The following is a 20,982-nucleotide window of genomic DNA, read 5'->3' as shown; positions in this document are numbered from 1 at the left end:
CTGCCTAGACCCGGAGGACGCCCGGCAGGCAGACCTGGGGCCCAGGCTCAGCAGCGCCTCCGCGCAACAGATGACAAGCCCTGGGACCGGGGCCTCCAGTGCCATGAGGTGCAGGAGAAAACCCTGAAACGTTCGTGATACCACCCACCCATACCCCAAAACGGGTCTGCTTCAGCCCCAGGGACCAGGGCAACTGGCCTCTGTGGCCCATGGCTCAGAAGGGAGAGTTCATGCCCAGCTTAGTTTCAAACTGCAGCTTCTGTCGCTTCTGGTAGCGGACCCGGACCCTGTGGGAAAGCAATTAGAGTCCAGGTCAGCGCAGACCCCCAGACCAGGGGACGGAGCCGGACGCCAGAAGAGGGCAGGGCGGGCAGCTGGAAGGCGGGGTGCAGGACCCGGGAGGTGGCAGGCTTAGGGAGCCAGCCGGGGCCAAGGGTGGAACCCCGCTCACCGAATCTCATGCAGCTTCACGATCTCGTTGGTGACCACCACGAGGACCAGCGAGAGGCAGCCCAGCAGCCACGTCAGCAGCGGCACGTCCTCCAGGCCAAAGTGCACGTGGCTAGCCCCGTGGGTCCACAGCCGCAGGTCCACCACCGTCTGCACCACCTGCCCCAGCAGCCTGTGGGGAGGGCGCCATTCAGCCTCTGGCCCAAACCCCTCAGAATCAGCCCCTGCCAGCCCCCTAGGCCCGCAGTACTCACACCACGGGCACCGTCAAGGCCCACCAGAGGTTGGTCAAGGGGCTCTTTCTCCACAGGGGCTTGGTGCGGTGCACATGGGTGATAGAAATGAAGACTGGAGAGAAGGGGGTGAAGGAGAGTCAGTCTTCCCACAGCCTGGGCCTGGCCCCAGGCACCCCAACGCCCGTTCTGGGGGCCCTTACCAGTGTGTAGGACGATCAGGGCGGCAGCGAGCTTCTGGGATGTCAGCAGCCCGTTAGCGAAGTCGCCAAACCAGGCTGGAGCCGTGTCGGTGGAGCTGCGGGGCGAGGAAGCAAGGTGTGCTCAGCACACCCCACCACCACCCCCACCCTCCCCCCCGGGGCCAGGAGTAGACGGGCAGGGCGGCACCCACCTGGGCAGCATGATGGAGGAGCAGTTGGTGAGGTTGCGCGCCCGGGCGCTGTCGCAGAAGCTCTGCAGCGTGAAGCCAAAGCAGATGAGGCACGAGCTGATGGTGAGGCTGAACTTGAGCAGGAAGCAGAGCAGGAAGTAGTGCTGGGTCTGAGGGAGAAGGGGGTCTCACTCCCGCACCCAGTGACTTTTCACAAGTAAAACAGGCGACCCAGGAAGTGGGGTGAGAAGAGGGGGTCCGGGCAGGCACTGCCCACTCTAGCGAGGATCTCCCCAGCCCTGCACCAGCACCTCCCCCTTGGCTGGGGAGAAGTTCTGGCGGAAACCCTCTCCGGGCCAGCCCCAGGCACTCACGTTAAGGGGTGAGGCTGGGCTCATGGGGGCTCCTCATCGCTTACCTTCTTAGGGATAGACTGAAGGTTCTTCCCGGTCGCCATGGACATGATGGAGCTGTGAGGGGGCTTCCCCAGCAGAGAGATGCTGAAAAGCAGAGACTGGATGAAGGGTAACGACCATGACCCTTTGTGCCCCCCGACCCCATGTGGGAAGCCTGGCTTGAGTCTTGAGAGTGAGATCAGAGCTGGTGGGCAGATGGGGAGGCAAGGGCGATCCCCCCACTGCCTCCTTGGCAGAGGAGGGGTGCACTGAGCACAGCCCAGAACTTGGGTTCCTGAGATGCTGAGTCACCTCCCAACCGCGGCCGTGTGGCTCTCACCTGAGGAGAGGGTAGCAGAAGCAGGACAGCCACAGGATGTCAGTGGTGCTCAGGAGTGGGGGCAGCTGGACCAAGCAGGAGAGGAACTAGGCAGAGAGGGGCCAAGAGACAGGCCTAAGCTCCGGCCAGCAGTCATGCCGGAGCCCTGGCCAGCTCTCTGCTGTGATGCTCACGTCCTGGCTGGGGAGCTGGGGCCCAAGGGGAAGCTGCCAATGGGGTCATTGCCAAAAGCCCAGGGGCTCTAGGGGCCCCCAGTCTGTCTGCAGCTTCCAATTGTCAACTGGCCTGGAGTGGGTGGGGGCTGGAGGGCAGTGACGGAAGGGGCCCCTCCTCACCTGGATGACCACGAGAGTCAGCTGGCACTGCAGCAGGAAGAGGAAGCACTTGCGGATGCCGTAGGTGGCGTGCCGCGCCTAGGGACCCAGAGGGACAGATTGTGGCCTCTCTCAGGCCTAACAGCTGACAAGCTTCAGCCGAGAGTCAGATGCCTCGGATGCTCCTGCTAGGAAGGGGTGGCAGGAGCTAAACTGCCAGGGAGAACTCCACGTGGAGGTCAACCAGCCCCCGGACACCAGGCAGGTCCTGTGCCATGATGGCCCACCCAAGCAGGTTTGCACCCCTGCTCCTGCCCCAGCCCAGGCCCCACCTGCTCGATGAGGCGGATGATGCTGATGGTCTCTTCCTGGCGGAAGGTCAGGGAGCAGGGCAGGCTGTTCAGCTGCCCGGAGAGCTGCAGGGGCGCAAGGCCATCCGAGGCCTGGGCCATGCTGGTGCTGGTGGCATAGCCAAAGGTCTCCCAGGAGCAGCGGGATGGGTACAGGGGGTCCAGGGCGATGCTGCTCAGTGGGGGAGGGGGAATCAGAGCCATCAGCGGCTCCAGCAAAAACCCTATCTCCCACGGGCGTGAGCAAGTACCTGCTCCCTCTACCTCACTATGCCCAGGTCCCTGGGTCCCAACCAGGGCTAAAGCGGCCATGGACAATGCCCCAACCCCATGCAAGACCGAGCCTGAGGTGTCTGGGAGGCAGAGGCTGACCCAGCTCCAGGGAATCGCCCTGACCTGATATCGCTCTGCAGGAAAAGGCAGCTATTTCGCAGGTTAGCAGAGCTGCCCAGGCAGCAAGTCACCTCCCCATACTCCTGCATGATCTTGATCATCTCGCACATGGCTGGGGGACAGAGAGGGTGGGGGGGCAAAGCCCCGTGTGGGGCGCTGGCCAGGGACTCACAGGACAAGAGAATAGGCGGCGCAAGAAGCATCCCACCCCAGAGCTGGAGATGGTACTAATACTGCCCCTCCTGACTCCCTAGAATGGGCACACCCATGGCTCTGCCCTCCGGACGCTCAGGCTTATCCAGTCCCAGCTCCTTGGCTCTCTGAATGGGAGACAAACTTTCCCTCCCGAGCCTACGGGGCACCCAAGCTCTGGCAGGGCTCAGTGGGACGGACAGGCTGCCTAAGCAGCTGTGGCCCCAGTACTCACTCTCGGGGGTACAGTCAGTGAAGAGGGGTACCAGCAGGGGCACGTTGTCAATGTTTTGCAGATGGGGCCGCACCTGGTGGATGCCCCGGGGCAGCTTGGCCTGGAGAGGGCAGAGATGCCTGCGGCGTCAGGGTGCGGGATGAGGGCCCCTCCATGCTCCCTTCTCAGCCTCGGCCCAGCCTTGCGGCCACCTCCAGTGCCAGGGCACAGGCCCTGTGTCATACCCGGTTGCAGTCCTCCAGGAAGCTGGGAAGGTCGCTATCCGTGGGCTGGAAACTAATGAGGTCAGAGTGACCCTCCTCCTCCATCAGAAGGAGCCCCTCTGCATCATCTCGAGACACTGTGGGGACAAAAATCTGTCCCTCAGCTTGGGTCCAGCCTGCTGGGGGCCTTTCCTTGTCCTGCAGGTGGTACAAGAACCTCCTGCCTCTCCGCCTGTCGACTGGCATTATGCAGGGTTACCAGACCCATTTTCCAAGGGAACGTCCTTTTTGGGAAGGCTCCAGGGAAGCCTTTCCAGCTGTAGCTCTGAGCAGGAGCCTCCCACATGCACCTCATCCCCGCCACAAACCTTTGCCCTCACCCTGATTCAGGTCATCATGCAAGGAGCCCGCGTGGCTGGGACTGGAGGGGGGGATCTCGGAGCCAGGCATGTCCCCATTGGGCGTGAGGGAGATGTGGCAGTTCCAGCCTGTCTCCAGGCCCATCTTCTCTGCAAACACCTGCAGAAGGCAGGTGGCGATGAACAGATGGGCCCCGAGCCGGGGAGAAGGGGCAGGGTGGTGCAGGCACACGGGGAGAGCCCTTCCACCTTGCTTTTGAGCTCATCCTCCAAAGAGAAGTAGACGAAGCGGATGCAAGCGTTGACCAGCCCATCGATGAGGCGCACGATGTCCAGCCGGGCCTGGTACTGGGAGGACACCATGCCCATGAAGATCTGGCCGCTCAGGGCCTGCACGCAGTCTTCCTTCTCCAGCACCTCCCCGATCCCTTCTTCAGGTAGGCATAAGGCACAAAGGCGGGCAGGGACACGACCCAGACAGGACGCCCAGGAACCGGCAGATTCCAGAAGGCAGCCGGGGCCACACACACAGCGACCACACCCCGTCAAGTGAGCACGCAGCCCCAGGGGACCACATGAGGCCAAAGACACACAAAGGAGCCAACAGACACGGGGGAGAGACAAGGAAAGGCACTTGTCAGTCAGGTGGCCGTCAGAAGCGGAGGGACAGAGCCTGACTCTGTCCAGGGCCAGGGGGCCGGCCCTAACCTCAGCCACACCCTCAGTCCTCGGGTCCTAAGACCCCCAGGAATCTGGGTGTTTGGTGACAGGGGCCAGGGTGTGGAGCTGAGTCCCAAGGCCCCAGCAGGGTTTCTGGGCTTCTGTTCAATCCAAATAAGGCTAAAAAGCTATAAATGCAGCTGCTTTATAATTTCCAGAGAAAGCACTTTTCTATACATTATCTCCCTGGAACATCACAGTAAGCTGTGAGCAGGGCAGAGGAGGCCCTGGTTCTAGCGGAGAGGCCTGAGGGGTCTGCCTGGCTGTCCAGGTCCAGAGTTGGCCCACGGCCCCCTCTGCTGCGGCCCATTTGGAGCCCTCCCCATGCAGGCCGCTGCGCCTCCCGCTGTACCGTCGGAGCTCCAGCTGTTGCGGCGGGTGCTCAGCTTGAGCGGGATGGTGCTGGGCAGCTCGCACATGGTGAAGATGCTGCTCTGGCCAGGTGCCTGCACCAGCTCGATGCACTTGCCATTGAGCTGCGAGGACAGGGTGCAACTCATGGGCTTGTAGGCGAAGGCGGAGCAGTAACCAGATAGGCAGGCTCGCTGGTAGAAATCCAGCACTTTCTTTCTGCCAGGGGAGCAGGGGAAGTGAGATGAGCGGTCCTGGGAGCCCCCACGCCCAAGGCTGGGTGGGAGGAGCCCAGGAGCTGACTGCTCTTGCCCCTAGCACATGCATCCTCACCCACCTGTCGGAACCCGAGAGAGGGTAGATGTCAGCTCCATCCCAGAAGTCAGTGCAGGCCTCCAAGACCACATCGGCCGTGCCATGGGACAACATCTGCTCTGTGCCTGAAGGAGAGGGGAGGCCAAACCATGAGTGCCCGGAGCCACCCACCACCTCACAGCTGACACGAGGCATCCTTGAGAAGGGTGCTGCGGCAGGTGGGAATGCCCCAGGCTTCACAGCAAGCCGGTGTGGATCCCTGCTGTGCATTCAACTGCCCATGCTCTGTGGCCACCAACCTCCCAGCGATGGTCCCCAAGGCCACATTTGAGGTCTAGCGCTCATTGGCCCAGCCACCCCTAAAAAGGGACAGGGAAGGACAGAGCCTCTCCTCACCCCCAAGCTCCCGGAAGGTCTGGTGGGGGACTCACTGGTGGTGGTATCCTTGATAAAGAGGCTGATCATGTGGCTGAGGGGAGGGCGTCGCTTGGTGACGCAGGAGAGCCTCCCCAGCGAAGTCTCCTTCACCATCTCGGCACTGGGGAGGCGGTAGAGCGCCAGGTGGTTCTCCTGCTTGAAGAGCTCCTTGGCCCCTGGCGTGAAGCCTGCAAGAGGGACGGGAACTCAGGCCCGTGGGAAGAAGCTCACAGCACCTACACCTCCTTCCCAGCGTGGAAAGAGACCTGGTCAGTTCAGGCTGTTTCTCAAAGTGAGGTCATAGTGCCCTCGAATCCTTAAACCACACAATTCCCACAAAACCTAGCTAACTTTCCTTCCTGCCATTTTTAGACAGAGCAGAGCCTTACGCTTCTCAGAATGTTACAGCTTTGGTGTGTACAGAAGGGATGGGCCCAGGCCCCAAGCCAGCTGAAACTAAGAGGCCGCTGACCGGGACCAAAAATTAAAGGGGAGGGGGCTGCTCGGACTGCATTTAGAAGTGAAGAGTCCCAAGAACCCAGTCATCCAAAAACGCTTCTCCACACGTCTCCACATATGGGCCATTTTACAGCTAAGCGATCAAGTCTCATAGTTCCTTCCTTCCTAATTTTGTCTTCTGCCTAACTCCGCTCCTGTAAAACCTGAGCCTGTTCAGGTCAGAGAGGCAGATTCGAGGTTTTCCTCCTGTCTCCCCAACAGTTCCCTGCAGTAAGCCTTTCTTTCCTCAAAAGCCAGTGTCATGGCATTGGCCTCCACGCGCCCCTGGCACAAGGCTGTTGCCAGGTAACGTGTCCCTCCACCCTTCCATCCCCATAAGCGGCTACTTTCTCAGAGCAGGAGGCACTATCCAGTTGCAGCGCCTGGTGAAAGGGGGATGACCAGGAGCTAAGAGCAGGTTGGCAGTGCCCTCCTGTCAAGGCGCGCCTGGGACTGAGGAGTCTGGAGTCCACGGCCCCACTGGCGTCTGCCTACCAATGAGCCGGGCAAGCTCACAGAGGCCCCAGGGCACGTGCACAGGCAGCACGGCGCTGTGGCTCTCCTGCAGGGCGATGTTGCACAGGTGGTCGGAGAAGCGGCACAGCCGCTCGGTGACGCTGGCGTTGCACAGGTTCAGCAGCACGTTGAGGCCCAGGGGCTTGAGGGAGGTGAGGTGGAGCTGCCAGTTGGAGTCATCAAACTGGATGCAGGAGGGATTCTGCTGGTCCTGCGACAGGCTTAGCATCTCCAGGTGGTAGTCACACACGAAGTCCTCTGTCTCGTAGGGCTCACTCTCCAGCCCAGGCTGGGCCTGGAGGAAACATAGAGAAGGCAGGGGTGGGGATGGAGGCCTGAGAGGAGGCAGCCCTTGCCCAGCAATATGTGCTCCTGCCCATGCTGTCTCTAACCAGTCCCGAAATCCTCTGCCTGTCCTTCCTGGGCTCCTGGAGATGTCTAGTATCTATACCGGCTGACACTGGCAGCATCTAACAGGAGGGGTGGCTAGACTGAGGAGGAAGCAATGGAGGAGCCATTTCAGACAGGGAGAGATTTTAGACAAAGCCACTGGCTCTCTGTCTTCAGAAGGAAAGAGTCTGGTCCCAGCCAGTTACCATGGGGGAGGCGGGGAGACAGGGAAGCAGCAACCACTTCAGGGAAGTTCTGGGCAAGGCCGGGAGCCTGGGCTTCACCCCCCAGGCTAGGCCAGCCTGTCGAGATGGCCACTCTCCACCTCTCTCCTCACCTTTCTGGGCTCTTCATCCCCGCCCTCTATGTCCCGGCTGAAGCTCACGTTGGAGCCGGACGGGTGTTTGCTGCGGCAGTGGGCTTTGTGGTGAGAGTAGGGTTCAGGGGGCTTGGGACCATCTCCAGGCCAGTCGCCACGCTCCTGCTCATTGGAAAGATGCAGGGTCGTGTTCAGGGAGCCCATGAGGAGGGCGTCTCGTTCATGGGGCTGAGGAGAACAAAAAGCACAGGCCTCAGACCAGGGTCCTGTCAAGGCAGCCAGCGCCACGCATGTTCCTTCGAGGCCTGAGGCCTGGCTTGGCAGCTTCACCTGAGCGCTCAGAAGCAGGTCCTCAGGGTGCCTGACCCTCCCTCTGCCTCACCTCACCCTCCCTGGGATTACCGGGCAGATGCCAAGAGCTAAACGGCCTGGCCTGGCCGTACCTCCTCCACTACCTCGGGGTGGCAGAAGGAGCGGGTGGACAGGTCATCCGTGAGGTCCTCGTGGCTGCTGTGGGGCGGCTCCACCTTCCCGCTGAAGAACAGCACGGTCTCTGGGCTGGGGTTTGGCCACGACAGGATCCCTTGCTTGTCCACACAGCACAGGACCTGCAGGAGAGCGGTGGGGTTGGACAGGGGCTTGGCACCCCCCACGCCGCTGAGGTGGGCTCCAGGCTCGAGGTGGCCCTCACCGTGACAGAGCCCAAGCTGTGCAGCAAGCTGGAGCTGCGGCTGAGCGTCGGCGACGTCCCCTGGATCACCCGCAGGAAGTGGGCCCAGATGCAGCGCAGCATCTCCTGGTGGGGGAGAGGGTCCCGTGAGGCAGTCCAGCTTCAGTCACATTCCCTGGAGATGGTTTCTGGAGCCAGCAGGGGTGCTGGGAATTTGGGGTGCAATAAGACCCGCAGGGCAGGGGCTGGGCACTCATACCTTGCCCATGTGAGGTGGGTGATCGAGGGCTCTCAGAGCCTGACTGGGGGCTCAGAGGGAGTAGGGGAGCCCCCCAGCTCCAAAAGGGGCCTGAGGGAGCTGGGGCAGAACCCAACGGGGTGAGAGTACCTGAGTGGAGACAGCTTCTGTGTAGCTGCTGAGTGTGTCCTCCGAGAACTTGGCCAGCTGCACGGACAGAGGGTGTGAGCCTCAGGGAGGAAACGGCCCCTTCCCAGGCCTCTAAGCTGGCCGGGTAGGGGCCCATAGCAGCGGAGCTGCCAGCACCTTCGATAAGGAACCCCACCTAGTGAGGGCCTGGGCGGATGTTCACCCACCCGTGGGCCCCTGGAGGTCCTTCTGGACCACAAGGGCCGAAGCCCTCAGAGGGGTCTGCCGCGCATGGGGCCCTCAGGCTGGACTGGACGCCGCCCCTTTTCCACGGCAGAGCCGACCCTTCTTCCTGTCCCAGACGCCTGGAACAACCTACCAGGGAGCTGGGCGAGGCCTCACTCATCTGGGCCAGGACTCGGGCTTCTCCACAGGCGGTTGCCAGAACCCAGAGGACTGGGAAGAGCAGGGGGAGGATGGGCAGGACGCCATTCACCTGGAAAGAGTGAACCACACCAGCTCCCAAGAGCTGCCAGCCCAGGAGCAGGTGGGCAGTAGGGAGAGGGAGGGCTTCTGTGGCCCAGCAGCCACTGCCTGAGGGCCGACTCCGGGGCTGGAAGGGGAGGGACAGCTGGGCCCAGGATGGGGGAGCTTGGCGGGAAGAACGCAGAGGGAGGGCAGTGCTACCTGCAGCTGGAGCAGGGTGTACTGCCAGGAGGTGACTCCAGGAGCATTCAGAATGAAGCGCAGGGCATTGGTGGTGAAGAAGCCAGCCTGATAGGAACGGGGGCGCTGTAGCCTCAACCCCAGCTCAGGAACCAGGCTCTCAGGCTCCCCTTGCTCCGCCCACTCACACACCCCCGGCTGTTGGGCTCATTCTGGGCCCCAGGCTCACGTAAAGCTGGAAGCCCCGGCCGCCCCCTCCCTCTCCCCCCCCACCCCCCCCAGGACTCTGCCCTGCGCACCAGCACCACGGGCACGGCATAGTGCAGCATCACCGACTGCACCGTGAACCTCTCGTTGTCCAGAGCAGTGACTGGGCGGGACAGGGCCATGTCCAGGCACCACCTGCAGAAGGAGATGGCCCTCAGTCCTGCTCAGGGAGAGGCCGGGAACCCGCCCCTCCGTGAGCATCACTGAGCCCTCATGTGCCCTGGCACCCAGGGGAGGGGTTGCAGCAGCCCCCGAGCCACATCGCCAGAGTTCAGAGTGGGAGGGGAGCCATGGCTCTGCCTAAAGCCAGGCGACACCCCTACCTGACATTGTCGATCACAGGGGTCTCGAGGACGCGGAAGAGCCGGTGCTGCTGGGGGTTCTGTGGGCCTTTCTTCACTTCTCCCCGGGGGGACGGGGGTGGGGAGAAAGGGGGAAACAAGTCTCCCGGCTCCAAGACGATGTGTTCATCATCCTGCCAGCCAGGGAGGGATGAGGGCGCCGGAAGTCAACAGGTGCTATCAGCTACCGCTCTCCCTGACAGTCCCAGCTAGGTGGGGGCATCTCACTGGGCTAGGGACCACCAGTTGGCAAGACTAAGTTGAGCTGGGGCCTGGGGGACTGGATTCCTAGCAGCTTGACAAGGAGGAGAAAGATGTTCCTGCTTTTGTCCTCTCTCCTTGGCCAAGGAGCCCAGGAGCTGGCCGGGAAGCTTCAGAACCAGGCCCTGGGCCCCTCTCGCCATGGCTGTGGGTGTTCCCACAATGTTTCCCGGGGGGGGGAGCCTCACACTACCTTGATCCCCCTCAGAGAGGCAAAAGATTCCTGGCCGGGCCTCAGAGCGATGATGTCTCCTTCCACCAAGAGGCTAACCGGCAGGTTGACCAGATGTCCGTCTCTGTAGGCCCAGTGCAGGGACCAGGACGGTGCAAAGGGCATGTGGAGGTCGGGGTACAAGGCATTTGGCCACTTGAGCTCCTTGCCATCCTTGAGGGCATCTGATGAAATGGGAAAGAGGATGACAACCTCGCCCATGTCCTATACACCAGCCAGGCCCAGGGCACACCTGTGAGCGTTACCACACCCCTTCCTTCCCCAGAAGGCCCACGTCAACCCACGCCACTCACCCCAGCACTTGCCCTGCTGTCCAGGCTGCCTCCCCTATACACCTTTCCAGCCCGGCACTTCCACCTCCTTGTACCCCAGTTCCATTCAATTGCATTACACAGACATGGCCGAGTCTCATGAGGGGTACAAAGGTCAAAGGTGAAGCCGACCTGCTCCCTGGCCTCACTGGGCCAGGTCACTGCCTGGGCACTCACAATGGTCCTGGCGGCTCTCACTTTTCTTACTCTCAAGAGATCAGGCACATTCTAGCTCCTTTCATGGCAGAGGCCCTGGAATGCTGACCACAGGCAAGGCCAGGGGCTGAGCGTGCTGATGGGGGCTCAGGAGGGAAACTCGTGGGGCTCTGATGCACCTGGGGCGTCTTTCCCACCCAACAGGCCTGGGCCTCCGCCTCACCTTGGATTTGGTCAATGATCCCTCGGAGCCTCCGCTCCACCTCACGACGCTTCAGGCGCTCTTGCCGCCCAATGAGGACAAGGTTGAGCAGCAGCAAGAGGAACAGCGCTGAGGCGTTCACCAGCTCCACCCCGTGGCTGGCCAGAAGGTGTGAGGGGGACCAGCAGCAGTGAGAGCCCCTCCAACCACCCAACCCAGGGCCCATGACACCTCTGCCCGCCTCCACCCTGTCGCTCCCAGCAAGTGTCTATTTCTGCAACCCTCCTCCCCGATGCCCATGGTGGGACGGCAGAGACCTCTGCGGGGCAGAGGGACAGGAGGTTGGAGAGGCCAGGAAGAGCCAGCACAGGGCCATGCACTTACCTGCCGGCCGGCTGGCCCCCACAGCAGCCCAGCAGCAGCAGGACAGCCAGAAGCATGAGCGAGGCGCCGGGCCAGTGGAAGCAGGAGCAGCGGTTACTGTGGTGTAGGAAGCTGCTCCTCCACATCTCCTGGAGGGCAGGGGCCGGCAGTGAGAGGCCGGGTGGGCAGCAGGGAGGCGCTACCTCGCCTCCTACCCCCACACTCACTCCACCCAGCCCGGGGGGTCTGCTCTTCTTGCCTTGATCTCAAATGGCGTCAGGACACCCCTCTAAAGGGGAATCCCAGTCGAGGGTGGGTCCCTAGGCTTCTCTGTCACCCCAGCTAGGCTCAGGCCTCCCGCGAAGGACTCTTTACCTTCCACGTGAGACGCTTCTTCCGCTCCTTCAGGTGTCCTTCCAGCACCGCCTCCAGCTGCTCCTTCAGGATGCTGAGGGCCTTCCGCGTGGACAGGCCCAGGGCCAAGGGGGGCTCGCCCTGGGGGGAGACGGGGCAGGGAGGCGCTCAGCCAAGACCATGGTCATCCAGGACTGAGCCGTCCTCTCCCCCCGACCTGCCTCCCTCCTCCAGAACCCCCACCTTATCTTCTGTCCTTCAGGGGAGCGTCCAAATCTCCACCCAATTACAAGACATCCAAGTACTCAGTCCCCCGCTCTTCAAAGTCAAATTTAAAACCAAGAGAACTTGGGCCTCCCTGGTGGCGCAAGGGGCTAAACACAGCACTGTGAAGCTGTCTGCAGCCTCTGCAGCTTGAGTTCCATCCCCGGCCGGCCAGGGAGCAACCCACATGGCACAACAGACCTCCTGTCTGCTCCCCTCAGCAGCGTATTTCAGTAGATCTGCCTATTCTACTCCCTACTCTGTCTCTGGTGAATCCTCTCACCCCCTGCAACTCTGGCCTGTACCCCAGTTCTTGTATGCATAAATAAACAAATCTTTATAAAAAATAAATAACATAAAACCAAGAGAACTTTCTACAGTCAAGGTTTCCTAACTCACCTTCATCTACGGCCACCCACATCTCCTGGCCACTGACCTCAGTGCACCTCCCATTAATGCACCTCCCCAGCCCCATCTTTCAGAGGTCAGGGGCCGCAGGCCCACGTGTATGCACGCACACACACACACACACACACACACAACCTTTTAATATATATAAATTTGGGGGGGAAAAACTTTCAAGTGAGGAGAGGAGAGCTAGGGCAGAGACGGCAGCTTTCACATCTTCCGAGCGGCAACGCCGAGGGCAGAACACCCGTCATCTCTTAGCGGCAGCTCATGGTGGGGAAGCCACTGAGCCCTCACGCGGGAAGGACACTGACAGGAAAGACAGCTGCCCCCAGGAAAGGCCTGTGCACCAGCCACCCCCGCCCCGTCTCCCTGGGACGGCAGGGTGGGGTCCAGGCAACACCAGGGGCCGCCCCCGTTGTCCTTCATGACCCCAGCTGAGAGCCCTGCTCCTGGCTTCACTGCTGTTTTCTCCTTTGACCCTGCTTTTTCTGGGCATCTCCCCCATAGGCCACCTATGACATCTTAACCACGTTAGGTATGTTGCCAGGTCCACCCCGGCCACAGCCAGGGGTTCACCCACCAGTGACAAGCGCACGCCTCCCCTGTCCTCCCTCCAGCCCGGCCGCGGCCCAGGACTCCGGCCATTAGCTAAACCGCTTCCCAGCTGTTTACAGGCCTCCAAACCCTGAAACCACCTGGGCACCCTCACCAGTGTCCACACCCCTCCTGCTGACGCCATCCCACCCAGGCACCTCCCCTGGCTCCCCCCTCCTGCACCCCGCCAATTTCTACCTTTGGTCTCTACTTTTTCCAAAGCAACTGCAACACCCCATCAGAGAAAGTGCGGGTCCGATCAGCTGAGCCCGTCTACCTTTACAACCCAGCCCAGACTCCTGGGTCTGCAGCGGCTTCTCCAGCCTCCCATTCGGCCTTGGCCTGTTCTCCTCATCAAGAGCACGCTCCAGCCGCAGACAACTCTTTCTTCTTCAAGACTCAGCTCAAACATCACCTCCTCTGGGAAAAGTTCCCGAAACCCAGGCTGCACTTAGGAGAGGGGTTTGTGTTCCAATGTACCCTGGGCGGCCTGGGAGGCCTGGCCCAGTCTGCATCGCACAGGATTGTCATTACAGATTTATTTGTCTGGCTCTAGACTGCCAATTCCTTGAAAACAGGTACTGAATTCACACGTCTCCCACCAACTGCTTAGACAGTGCCCGGCACACAGCAGCAGCTCAGTCAATACTTGATGAATGAATGAATGAACGCACAGCTTCAGTGATCCCAATGATACCCTAATCAGGGTCGTTAACCCACAGTCTGTAGCAGATACACCTGGCGTTTGAATAGCAGGGAGGTCCACACTCCTTCCAGGCTGACCACATCAAAAGCTCTGGACAAGGGCCCACCCCAGCTTGACTCTGGTGCACAGATCCCCCCCAGGTTGGGGTCCCTAGGATAAAGAACACCCCTGGGCAGGGCAGTGCCTGGTGAGAACCATGTAAGAGCACCAACGTGAGCTGTCAACAGGAAAAGCCCCTGAGCCAGAGGAGTGGACCCTTAGACATGGGCACAAAGTGAGGAGTCCCGACCAAGGGCCACGGAGCCGGTGACACCCTAGCTGCCCTGTCCTGTCTCGCTGTCCCTCCCATAGCCCACAGGTCTGCTTCCCCCAGGGTCCTGCCCTGGGTTTGCCCACTAACCTTCTGGATTTCTTGCCCCCTGCCTGTCTCCAGTGCCCTCCCCGCCCACCCTGCAGCCTCTCTCACAGGACACTTGACTTCAAGACTAGAGGGGCTGCCGGGTTGGGGGCTGGAAGGATGTGCCTGCATGGAATCCCAACACTGGCTTCCCGCCAGCACCCTGAGAACAGGCTCCAGAGGAAGCCTGGCCCAAGACTTCCGGACCCCTTGACCCTTTGCCTACATCGCACTTGATCCCTGCTCCGCATGGAGGCTTTGCCGGATTAGGAAGCTAAGGGCGGCTTCTTCCCGGAGGGGATAACTGGTCACTTCAGCTCCGGGAGAAAAGACCTTCTGGGCTACAAAGCAACCACCTCCTGGGGCCTCCTGAGGGGCAGGGGTCCAGGACACAGGAATGTCCGCTAAGGCCCCTGGGCAGGAAGAGGAAGCGCAAGGGAAGGGGAGTACAGGCCTTCTCCTGCCCAAGGGGCAGGTCCAGAGAGGGACAAGGCCTGCTCCTGTCATGGCCGGGAAGGAGGGCGTGTGGTAGGGCCAGGGTGAGAACTCAGGGCTGGGCCCCTGCCCCGCCTGCGCTCCCCGCCAGCCCGCCTTCTCCCCCACCCCCACCCGCCAACCCACCTTCTCTGCACAGCAGCACCAGGTGTGTGAGCCTTCCCAGGTGGGCTTGTCCCGGCCAGGCCTGCAAAGGCGCTCCCAGAGACAGGGCTTGGGCAGGAAGAGGGCCGGCCAAGCCTCATGGGGCTGCAAGATCCCCAGGGAAGCTGCTGGGTCTGGAATGAGGAGGCGGCTGGAGAAGGCAGAGAAAGGCTAAGAGGCGCCCTCAGAGAGCCCCAGGGGTGAGCAGTTGTCCCTCCAGGCCGCTAGCCCTGGACACTCAGCAAGGCCCCTCTGCTTGCCTGTGGCCATCCTGCCTCTTCCAGGGACCCCCAAACCTGGCCCAGCAATTGATCAGCCCCCAGGTTCTAGGCCTGCCCATGCTCCTCTCCAGGTGGGGGTGATGGGCTAGCGGGGACCTGCGCAGAGCAGGAGGGCGCCTGCTGAGCTGTCTGCACGCGCCGCCCCGCATGTTGTGTCTGGCCAGGAGCTCCGACTCCAGCCTGGCGATTAAAGACAGCACAGCAGAGGGAAAACAAGCCATTCTGTAATTACACGCCTCCCGAAGGAAGCGCCTGCCCGCACAGGCTGGCCCTGAGGCGAGGACACGGCCTCTGCCCGATCTCCGTGCCCAGCCCCTCCTCCGGCTGCCAGGGCTGCTCACCAAGCCAAAGGGCAAGCCTCGCCCTGTGTGCGGCAGGAGGGTCCCCATGTCCCCCCTTGTGCCCCCACTTCTCCCCCACATGGCAAGGAGCCACTGGGGTGGGGGGGGACTCGGCAGGAGACCTTCACACTTTCCAAGGGAAATTCAGCAGGGCTGGGGGAGCGGGACCTGCCGGCTTTCCCAAAGCAGGAGTCAGGCCGGGCACGCCGGTGTGCCCGGCAGACAGTGGGGAGACCGCACAGGACGGGGACAGTTTGTCTGCGAAATAGGAACCCGAGTCAAACACGTGCAACCCGAGGTCACTGCTCTTGCCGAGCCGGGCAGGGACGACGCCTTAAGCGCCAACGGTAGGAAGGTAGGAAGGTAAGAAGAAGGAAGACCGTTCCTCCCGCTCCCAGGCACTCAGAAGCTCCTCCCCACACCCACCCACCACCAGGCACTTCCAGAGACATTCCTGGCCAGGAGCACACGGGCTGAGCAGGTCTCCACCCTAGAGAGGAGGTGAGGCCCCACTTCTCGCTCCGCAGATGCTTTTCAGGGCGCACCAAGCCCAGCCTGCTGCTCTGCCAGGTTCGACAGGACCCAAGAGCCAGGACCTGGGGCGCCGGGCAACTTCTCCCTGTCCTCGCGGCAAAGGTGGACACTGGCAGGGCACGGAGGCTGGGGGGCAGCAGGATGGTAAAAGCACCAATCCACACATCAGGACCACGAGGCGCTGCTGCAGGGCGGCACCAGCTCGGCAGGGCCGAAGCCGAGCACCTGGGGGCATCTAATGGATCTTCAGGAGCAGGCGCCCAGGTTTCTCGGGTGGCCCAGAACCAAAAATCCCCAGGGCCTGTCCTTCCGACACTCCGCCCGGGTCCCCCAGCCCAGCAGCTGGCCTCCTTCCTGGCCCACCTGCCTAGGGAGCAAGCCCATCAAGGCCCTCAGGAAGGCTCGGGAAGACAGGTTATGAATTTAGGCCTTGACCTTTGGCCATGACAACCACCAATAACCAGTCATTAGGATGGGCTGGCGGGCTGGCTAAGCATCCCACCCCCCCACTCTCCCAACCTTAGTGTTCAGTGCAGGTGGGGAGGGGGCCAAGCTGGACCCCATCATCTGCATCACCAACCACCGTGCCCAGGGTCTTTTTTAGCAGTCTTGGGAAGTCTCTCCTGAGTTTGACCAGGCACGTGGCCAGTCTGCAGCCAGGTAGCCCAGCAGAGACCTCCCTCCCCCCACACCCCCTCCTACTACCCTGCTCATGCTGACCAGGCTCTTTGAAAAGGCTCCTGTCTCAGTGACCCACGTGGGCCAGTGGAAAGAGCCCCCTTGCTGTAGGGGTGGTGTCCAGGCTCGGAGTTTGTCTCCTGCAGATGCAGACCGGGCCCCAGCACACCCCAAGAGGACGCCCCTCTGGGGGACTGGGCTCCAGTCCTCCCCTGGTGAGGCTGGGTCGGCAGCTCCCCAGACACACTGACTTCTGCTCCCTTTCCCAGCCTCCCGGCACGCCCAGCCTCCCCGCCATCTGAGCTGCCGCAGCTCCGCATCCATCTCCAAGACCCTGGCAACCTCCACCCCGCAGCAGACGCGGACCACCACGCCGCCGCCGGGTACTCACTTTGTTGCCTTTGCCCTGGTGGGGCATCCAGAGCTCTGCCTGCTTGAAGAGCATGGTGTGCCTCGGAACTTCCAAGCACAGGGGGAGAGGCAGGGAGGGAAGGAGAGCGGGGAGAGCGGGTGGAGAAGCGGGGCCAGGAAGGAGAGCACAGGAGTGAGTGCGGAGCCGAGCGGTGCTGCAGAGAACCAGAACCAGACACAGCAGAGCGCAGCTTCAATCTGCTGATGAATTCAGCCTATTTCCAGTCACGCTGCAGATTCGGGGAGGAGGCAGCTCTGCACAGCGGCCGTGGGAGGGAGCAGAGGAGGAGGGAGGGAGGGGAGAGGGGCTGAGAGGAGAAAGTTTGTGGGCTGCTCTGCCAGATGTCCAGGAGCTCCCCCATCCATCAGAGAGGCCGCAGGGGGTGAGCTGGTGTGGGGGAGACACAAAGCCGAGGTGTGCAGGAAATTACTGCGGTGGGCCTGGAGCCGGAGAGTGACTGCTGGTATCAGGGGTCCCCAGGCCCTCTTGCCAAACTACTTGGCCTTCACCCCAAGTGGCTGGGCCAAGCGAGGAGCCCCAGAGTGATGGGCCTGCCATCCATGAGAGCACCCGCAAATCACTCAGACTCCCAGCACAGAGCTAAGCCAACAGCAGCTCTTTCCACATTCAAAGCTGCAGGAAGGAGGGAGAGGGGACCAGAGGTTATTAATAGCAGCACATCCTGCGTGGAGGGGGAAGGACCAGCGACTGAGAAACTGGAGCAGGGACTTCTAGGCAGGCAGAGCTGGGGACCAGAAGGAAGCGGAAGAGGGGAACCAGCTGGAAGGAAGGGCTTCTGAGGATTCCCACCAGGTGTTGGGGGTACAGGGGACCCCAAAAGCCTCTGGTCAATGTGAGAACACAGCTGCACTTGACACACAAGCCTAAGTCTGCTGAGACCAGGGGATGGCGTGAGCGCCCAGACCTCACCTCCAGGCTGGAAGCAGGCCAGTGACCCGGGGACCCCTGAGCATCAAGCCCAGTCTGAACATCATCTAGGATCCCAAGTTTGATGCAGAGGAATTTCTCAGTACAGAACCCCTGGGCAGAGAGGGGCAAAAGGCACCAGGAATGGCTGGGCAACTTCTCTGCCTCTTTCCAGGGGCTGCAGCCCCCCAAGGGAGAGGAAAGAGGTCCACTAACTGCAGACCCTGAGGGGGCTTCTGCTCGGCCCTGGTTTCCTAGACAACACAGTCTCTGCTGCAGGGAAGAGTCTCACAAAGTTCAACTGGCTGCTCCCATCCCCCTTCTCTAACACAGCTCCCAATGCCCGTCCCCCTCCCCAACCAAGGGCTGAAAGGGAAAGAAAAGGAGGGGCCAGGCAGCCCAGAGGTTAAGGGCAGGAAGTCTCCATGAGGAGCAGGCCCAGGAAGGAGGGGTCAGTTTCCCAGAACAAGCAGGCCTGCAGCCTTAGCAAACCTCAAGGGGACTCCAGTTCCCTGTCCCTCGCCCCAGATGGCACTTCTCGTGCTCTCTACCTGGGCTCTGCTCTGTGAAGCCACAGTGTGACAGGCCCTACAAAGAACAGCTCTTAGGGTCTCACCTAGGGGGTCTGCAGAGCCCCCAGGGCAGCCCTCTCTCTGTTCTGTCCACTTCCTACTTTGCCCGCTGCAGCCCTGCATCTAGGACGCAACCCCCCAATCAGGAAGGGCTGGAGAGGAAGCTCTGGAGGGGACAGGTGGATGGGGCGGGATGGGGGGGTGTCCCACGGGGTACAGGAAATCAACCAGCTACAGTCAAGCCAATCCTGGGCAGCTGTGGGAGACGACAGACCCCCTTAATCATCAACTACCACCAAGCCAGCGCTCTCACTCCCTCCTCCAAGAAGCCTGGGCTGCCGGAGGTCACAGGGGTTATCTTCAGCTGCCCGTTTGTGCAACTCACAAGCCACCTCAGGTGGGAACCCCAGCAGGTTCTGTGATTTCGCTGCTGGCACCAGCCACTCAACTAGACAGAGACCTCTCGGAACCAAGGGCTGCCTCCCAGGTGCCTGGTGCCACCACCCCAGAGTTAATGTCCACGCACGGCTGATGGGGACAGTGATGATGCTGTCTAGATCAGGACTCACCGAGCCAGATAGACAAAGAAAAGGATATAGGAAAACCTTCCAGAGAAACAAGTTCTTCCTCCAGCTCAAGAAAGAAGCCAGCCCCCTGGATCACAGAATTTCACCGAGGCTGGTGTTTCAGAAATGGGATGGAGGGGCCTCCCTGGTGGCGCAAGGGGTTAAGCACCACATTATGAGGCAATCCACAGCCTCTGTAGCACAAGTTTGATCCCTGGCTACCCACATGGCACAGCAGACCTCTCCTGACTCACCCGCTGCTCCCCTCAGCAGTGTATTTCAGTCAGTCTGCCTGTTCTGTTCCCTACTCTGTCTCTGGTGAATCCTTTCACGCCCCCCTTACACTTCTGGCCTGTACCCCAGCTCTTGTATGCATAAATAAATCTTAAAAAAAAAAAAAAAAGAAAAGAAAAAAGAAAAGAAACGGGATGGAACCGGAGGACAATACTGTCATCTGTTTTGGGGAGAGTCAACCCTGCCCAGACAGACTCCAACATCACACACCATCCTACCCTCAGGGGGTTGCCCCTGGAATAGAACAAGCCCTGGGGGATTGGGGTGCGAGGTGTAGGTTCCCCCTGTGCCCATCACTTCTAGGTAGGTGAACACCAGGGGAGCAGCCAGAGGAATCTGTGTACAGGAGGCTGAGAACACCTGCCACCTGCTCCAAGACCAGGGCTACCAGCTTGCTCCACGGCTGACCCAGAGGGCACGAGGCCTGGAGCTGACAGTGCTGGCCCAGCCCACAGCTCCCTCTTCCAGACCTATAAGATCTCGTGGCAGGAAGATCAAGTCAATAAATATTGTCTAAGCCCTTGGTACATGTCAGGCTGTGCCAGCAGCCAAGGACACCGAGATAAAGTGGGACAGAGTGTGTCCACACAGTGTAGCACACAGGACGGCAGGGCTTCTGTGGGGCTGAGGGGGGCCTGTGGAGGGCTTCCATGGAGAAAGTGATGCCTAAACTGGGTCTGGAAGAAAGAAAAGCAGGAGTTTGCCAGGAAAAGGATGGAGAGCATTTTTGGGCAACAGCCTAAACAGAGGGTGGGGCCTGTGCCTACCCTCTGAAGCCTTGAGAATTACTAGGGGTAAAGGCGTGGGCAGGGGAGGCCAGGGCTATGGGGTGGTGGCAGTAGTGCAGACAGGAGACCAAGGTTCTCCTCCCGGACAGGCTTTGTCACGGGCAAGGTGGCCTCTGCAGAGGCCGGAGTGGCTGGGAGCGGGGCTGGGCCCCCAGCTGCTTACCTCCAGCTGATTCCACAGCTGCGTTTGGAGTCTGACTGGGGAGCTGGTCCCTAACCACAGAGAGGGTGCCTGACAGGGCTCAGCAGGTTGGGGCAGAGCCCAGCAAAGAGCAAACAAACGAAATTACACACCCCTGGGCAAGACGTGGAAGGCTGGCTGGGAGCCCACCCCGGTTAGCCAACGGGTGACCTGGCCCATGCTTTGTCCTTTATTCACAGCTCCCCAGAGTCTGCTTTTCCAGCCTAGACATAGTACCTCCTGGGAGCAGGTCACAGTCATGTACCCCAAACCAGAGCTGCTCCCCTCTCCCTCTGGTCGAGGATCTCCCAGGGCAGCACAAAGAGGGACAGTCCAGCACAGACACTCAATCAACCCCCAGGGGATGGGACGTGGCCTACCACGTGCTTCTCCTTCAGGTCCATGGGCCCAGCGCGCGGCAGGCATGCCCAGATGAGCGCAGTCACCCCCAACAGGCAGGCTCCTCCCCAACATCGACAGACCCCAGTGACTCAATCACAGTCACAGCATCTGGGGAAAAAAGAAAACATAGGCCGTGAGTCTGGGGGACTGGGAGGGGTCCCCATTGTGAAACACACTGTAAACAATAGAGCTGTGCTTGGCCTGGCCAGCAGTGTCCTAGCCGCAAGCCCCCAGCTGTGGGGTGCCCAGTGTTCCCTCTTAACCCTAAGTTTCGGAGGCACTTGTGTCCTGTTGCACACACACGCTTTTACTCACTCACTCCCCTCAGGCAGGAAAAGTCTTGGACTGCCAGCTTTGTTATGTGGAGGTCAGCATTAAGGTAGACTAGAGTGTAGCCACGACTGGAAGGAGCAGAAGGCGGGGAGAGCAGGAGAGATGAGTG

General features: G+C 61.0%; 1 protein-coding gene across 5 annotated transcripts; it reads right to left on the bottom strand.

The window, feature by feature from the left end:
* Window positions 1-214: 214 nt before the first annotated feature.
* TMEM94 (transmembrane protein 94) lies at window positions 215-20,563 on the bottom strand (the record flags this gene model as incomplete). Of its 5 annotated transcripts, none has more annotated exons than XM_084238247.1 (31): window positions 215-287; window positions 452-622; window positions 705-798; window positions 887-981; window positions 1,078-1,226; window positions 1,475-1,556; window positions 1,792-1,877; window positions 2,127-2,204; window positions 2,438-2,627; window positions 2,852-2,960; window positions 3,276-3,375; window positions 3,500-3,615; window positions 3,859-3,997; window positions 4,087-4,268; window positions 4,910-5,127; window positions 5,246-5,348; window positions 5,655-5,828; window positions 6,634-6,949; window positions 7,382-7,591; window positions 7,807-7,971; window positions 8,055-8,159; window positions 8,422-8,478; window positions 8,780-8,896; window positions 9,088-9,174; window positions 9,366-9,468; window positions 9,657-9,808; window positions 10,129-10,331; window positions 10,858-10,994; window positions 11,221-11,348; window positions 11,575-11,694; window positions 20,519-20,563. In XM_084238247.1, 31 exons carry the CDS (start codon window positions 20,540-20,542, stop codon window positions 215-217), a joined length of 4,083 nt encoding a protein of 1,360 aa, XP_084094373.1. The 5 variants fall into 5 exon arrangements, with proteins under 5 accessions (XP_084094373.1, XP_084094371.1, XP_084094372.1 ...); XM_084238245.1 differs by having other exon boundaries at window positions 7,819-7,971; window positions 20,519-20,542; XM_084238246.1 differs by having other exon boundaries at window positions 7,430-7,591; window positions 7,819-7,971; window positions 20,519-20,542.
* Window positions 20,564-20,982: the final 419 nt, after the last annotated feature.

The sequence above is a fragment of the Talpa europaea genome (assembly GCF_964194135.1).
Source record: "Talpa europaea genome assembly, chromosome: 7".
Lineage (NCBI taxonomy): Eukaryota > Metazoa > Chordata > Mammalia > Eulipotyphla > Talpidae > Talpa > Talpa europaea.
Note: the sequence above shows the minus strand (reverse complement) of the source record. Positions and strands in the feature narration are given on the sequence as shown.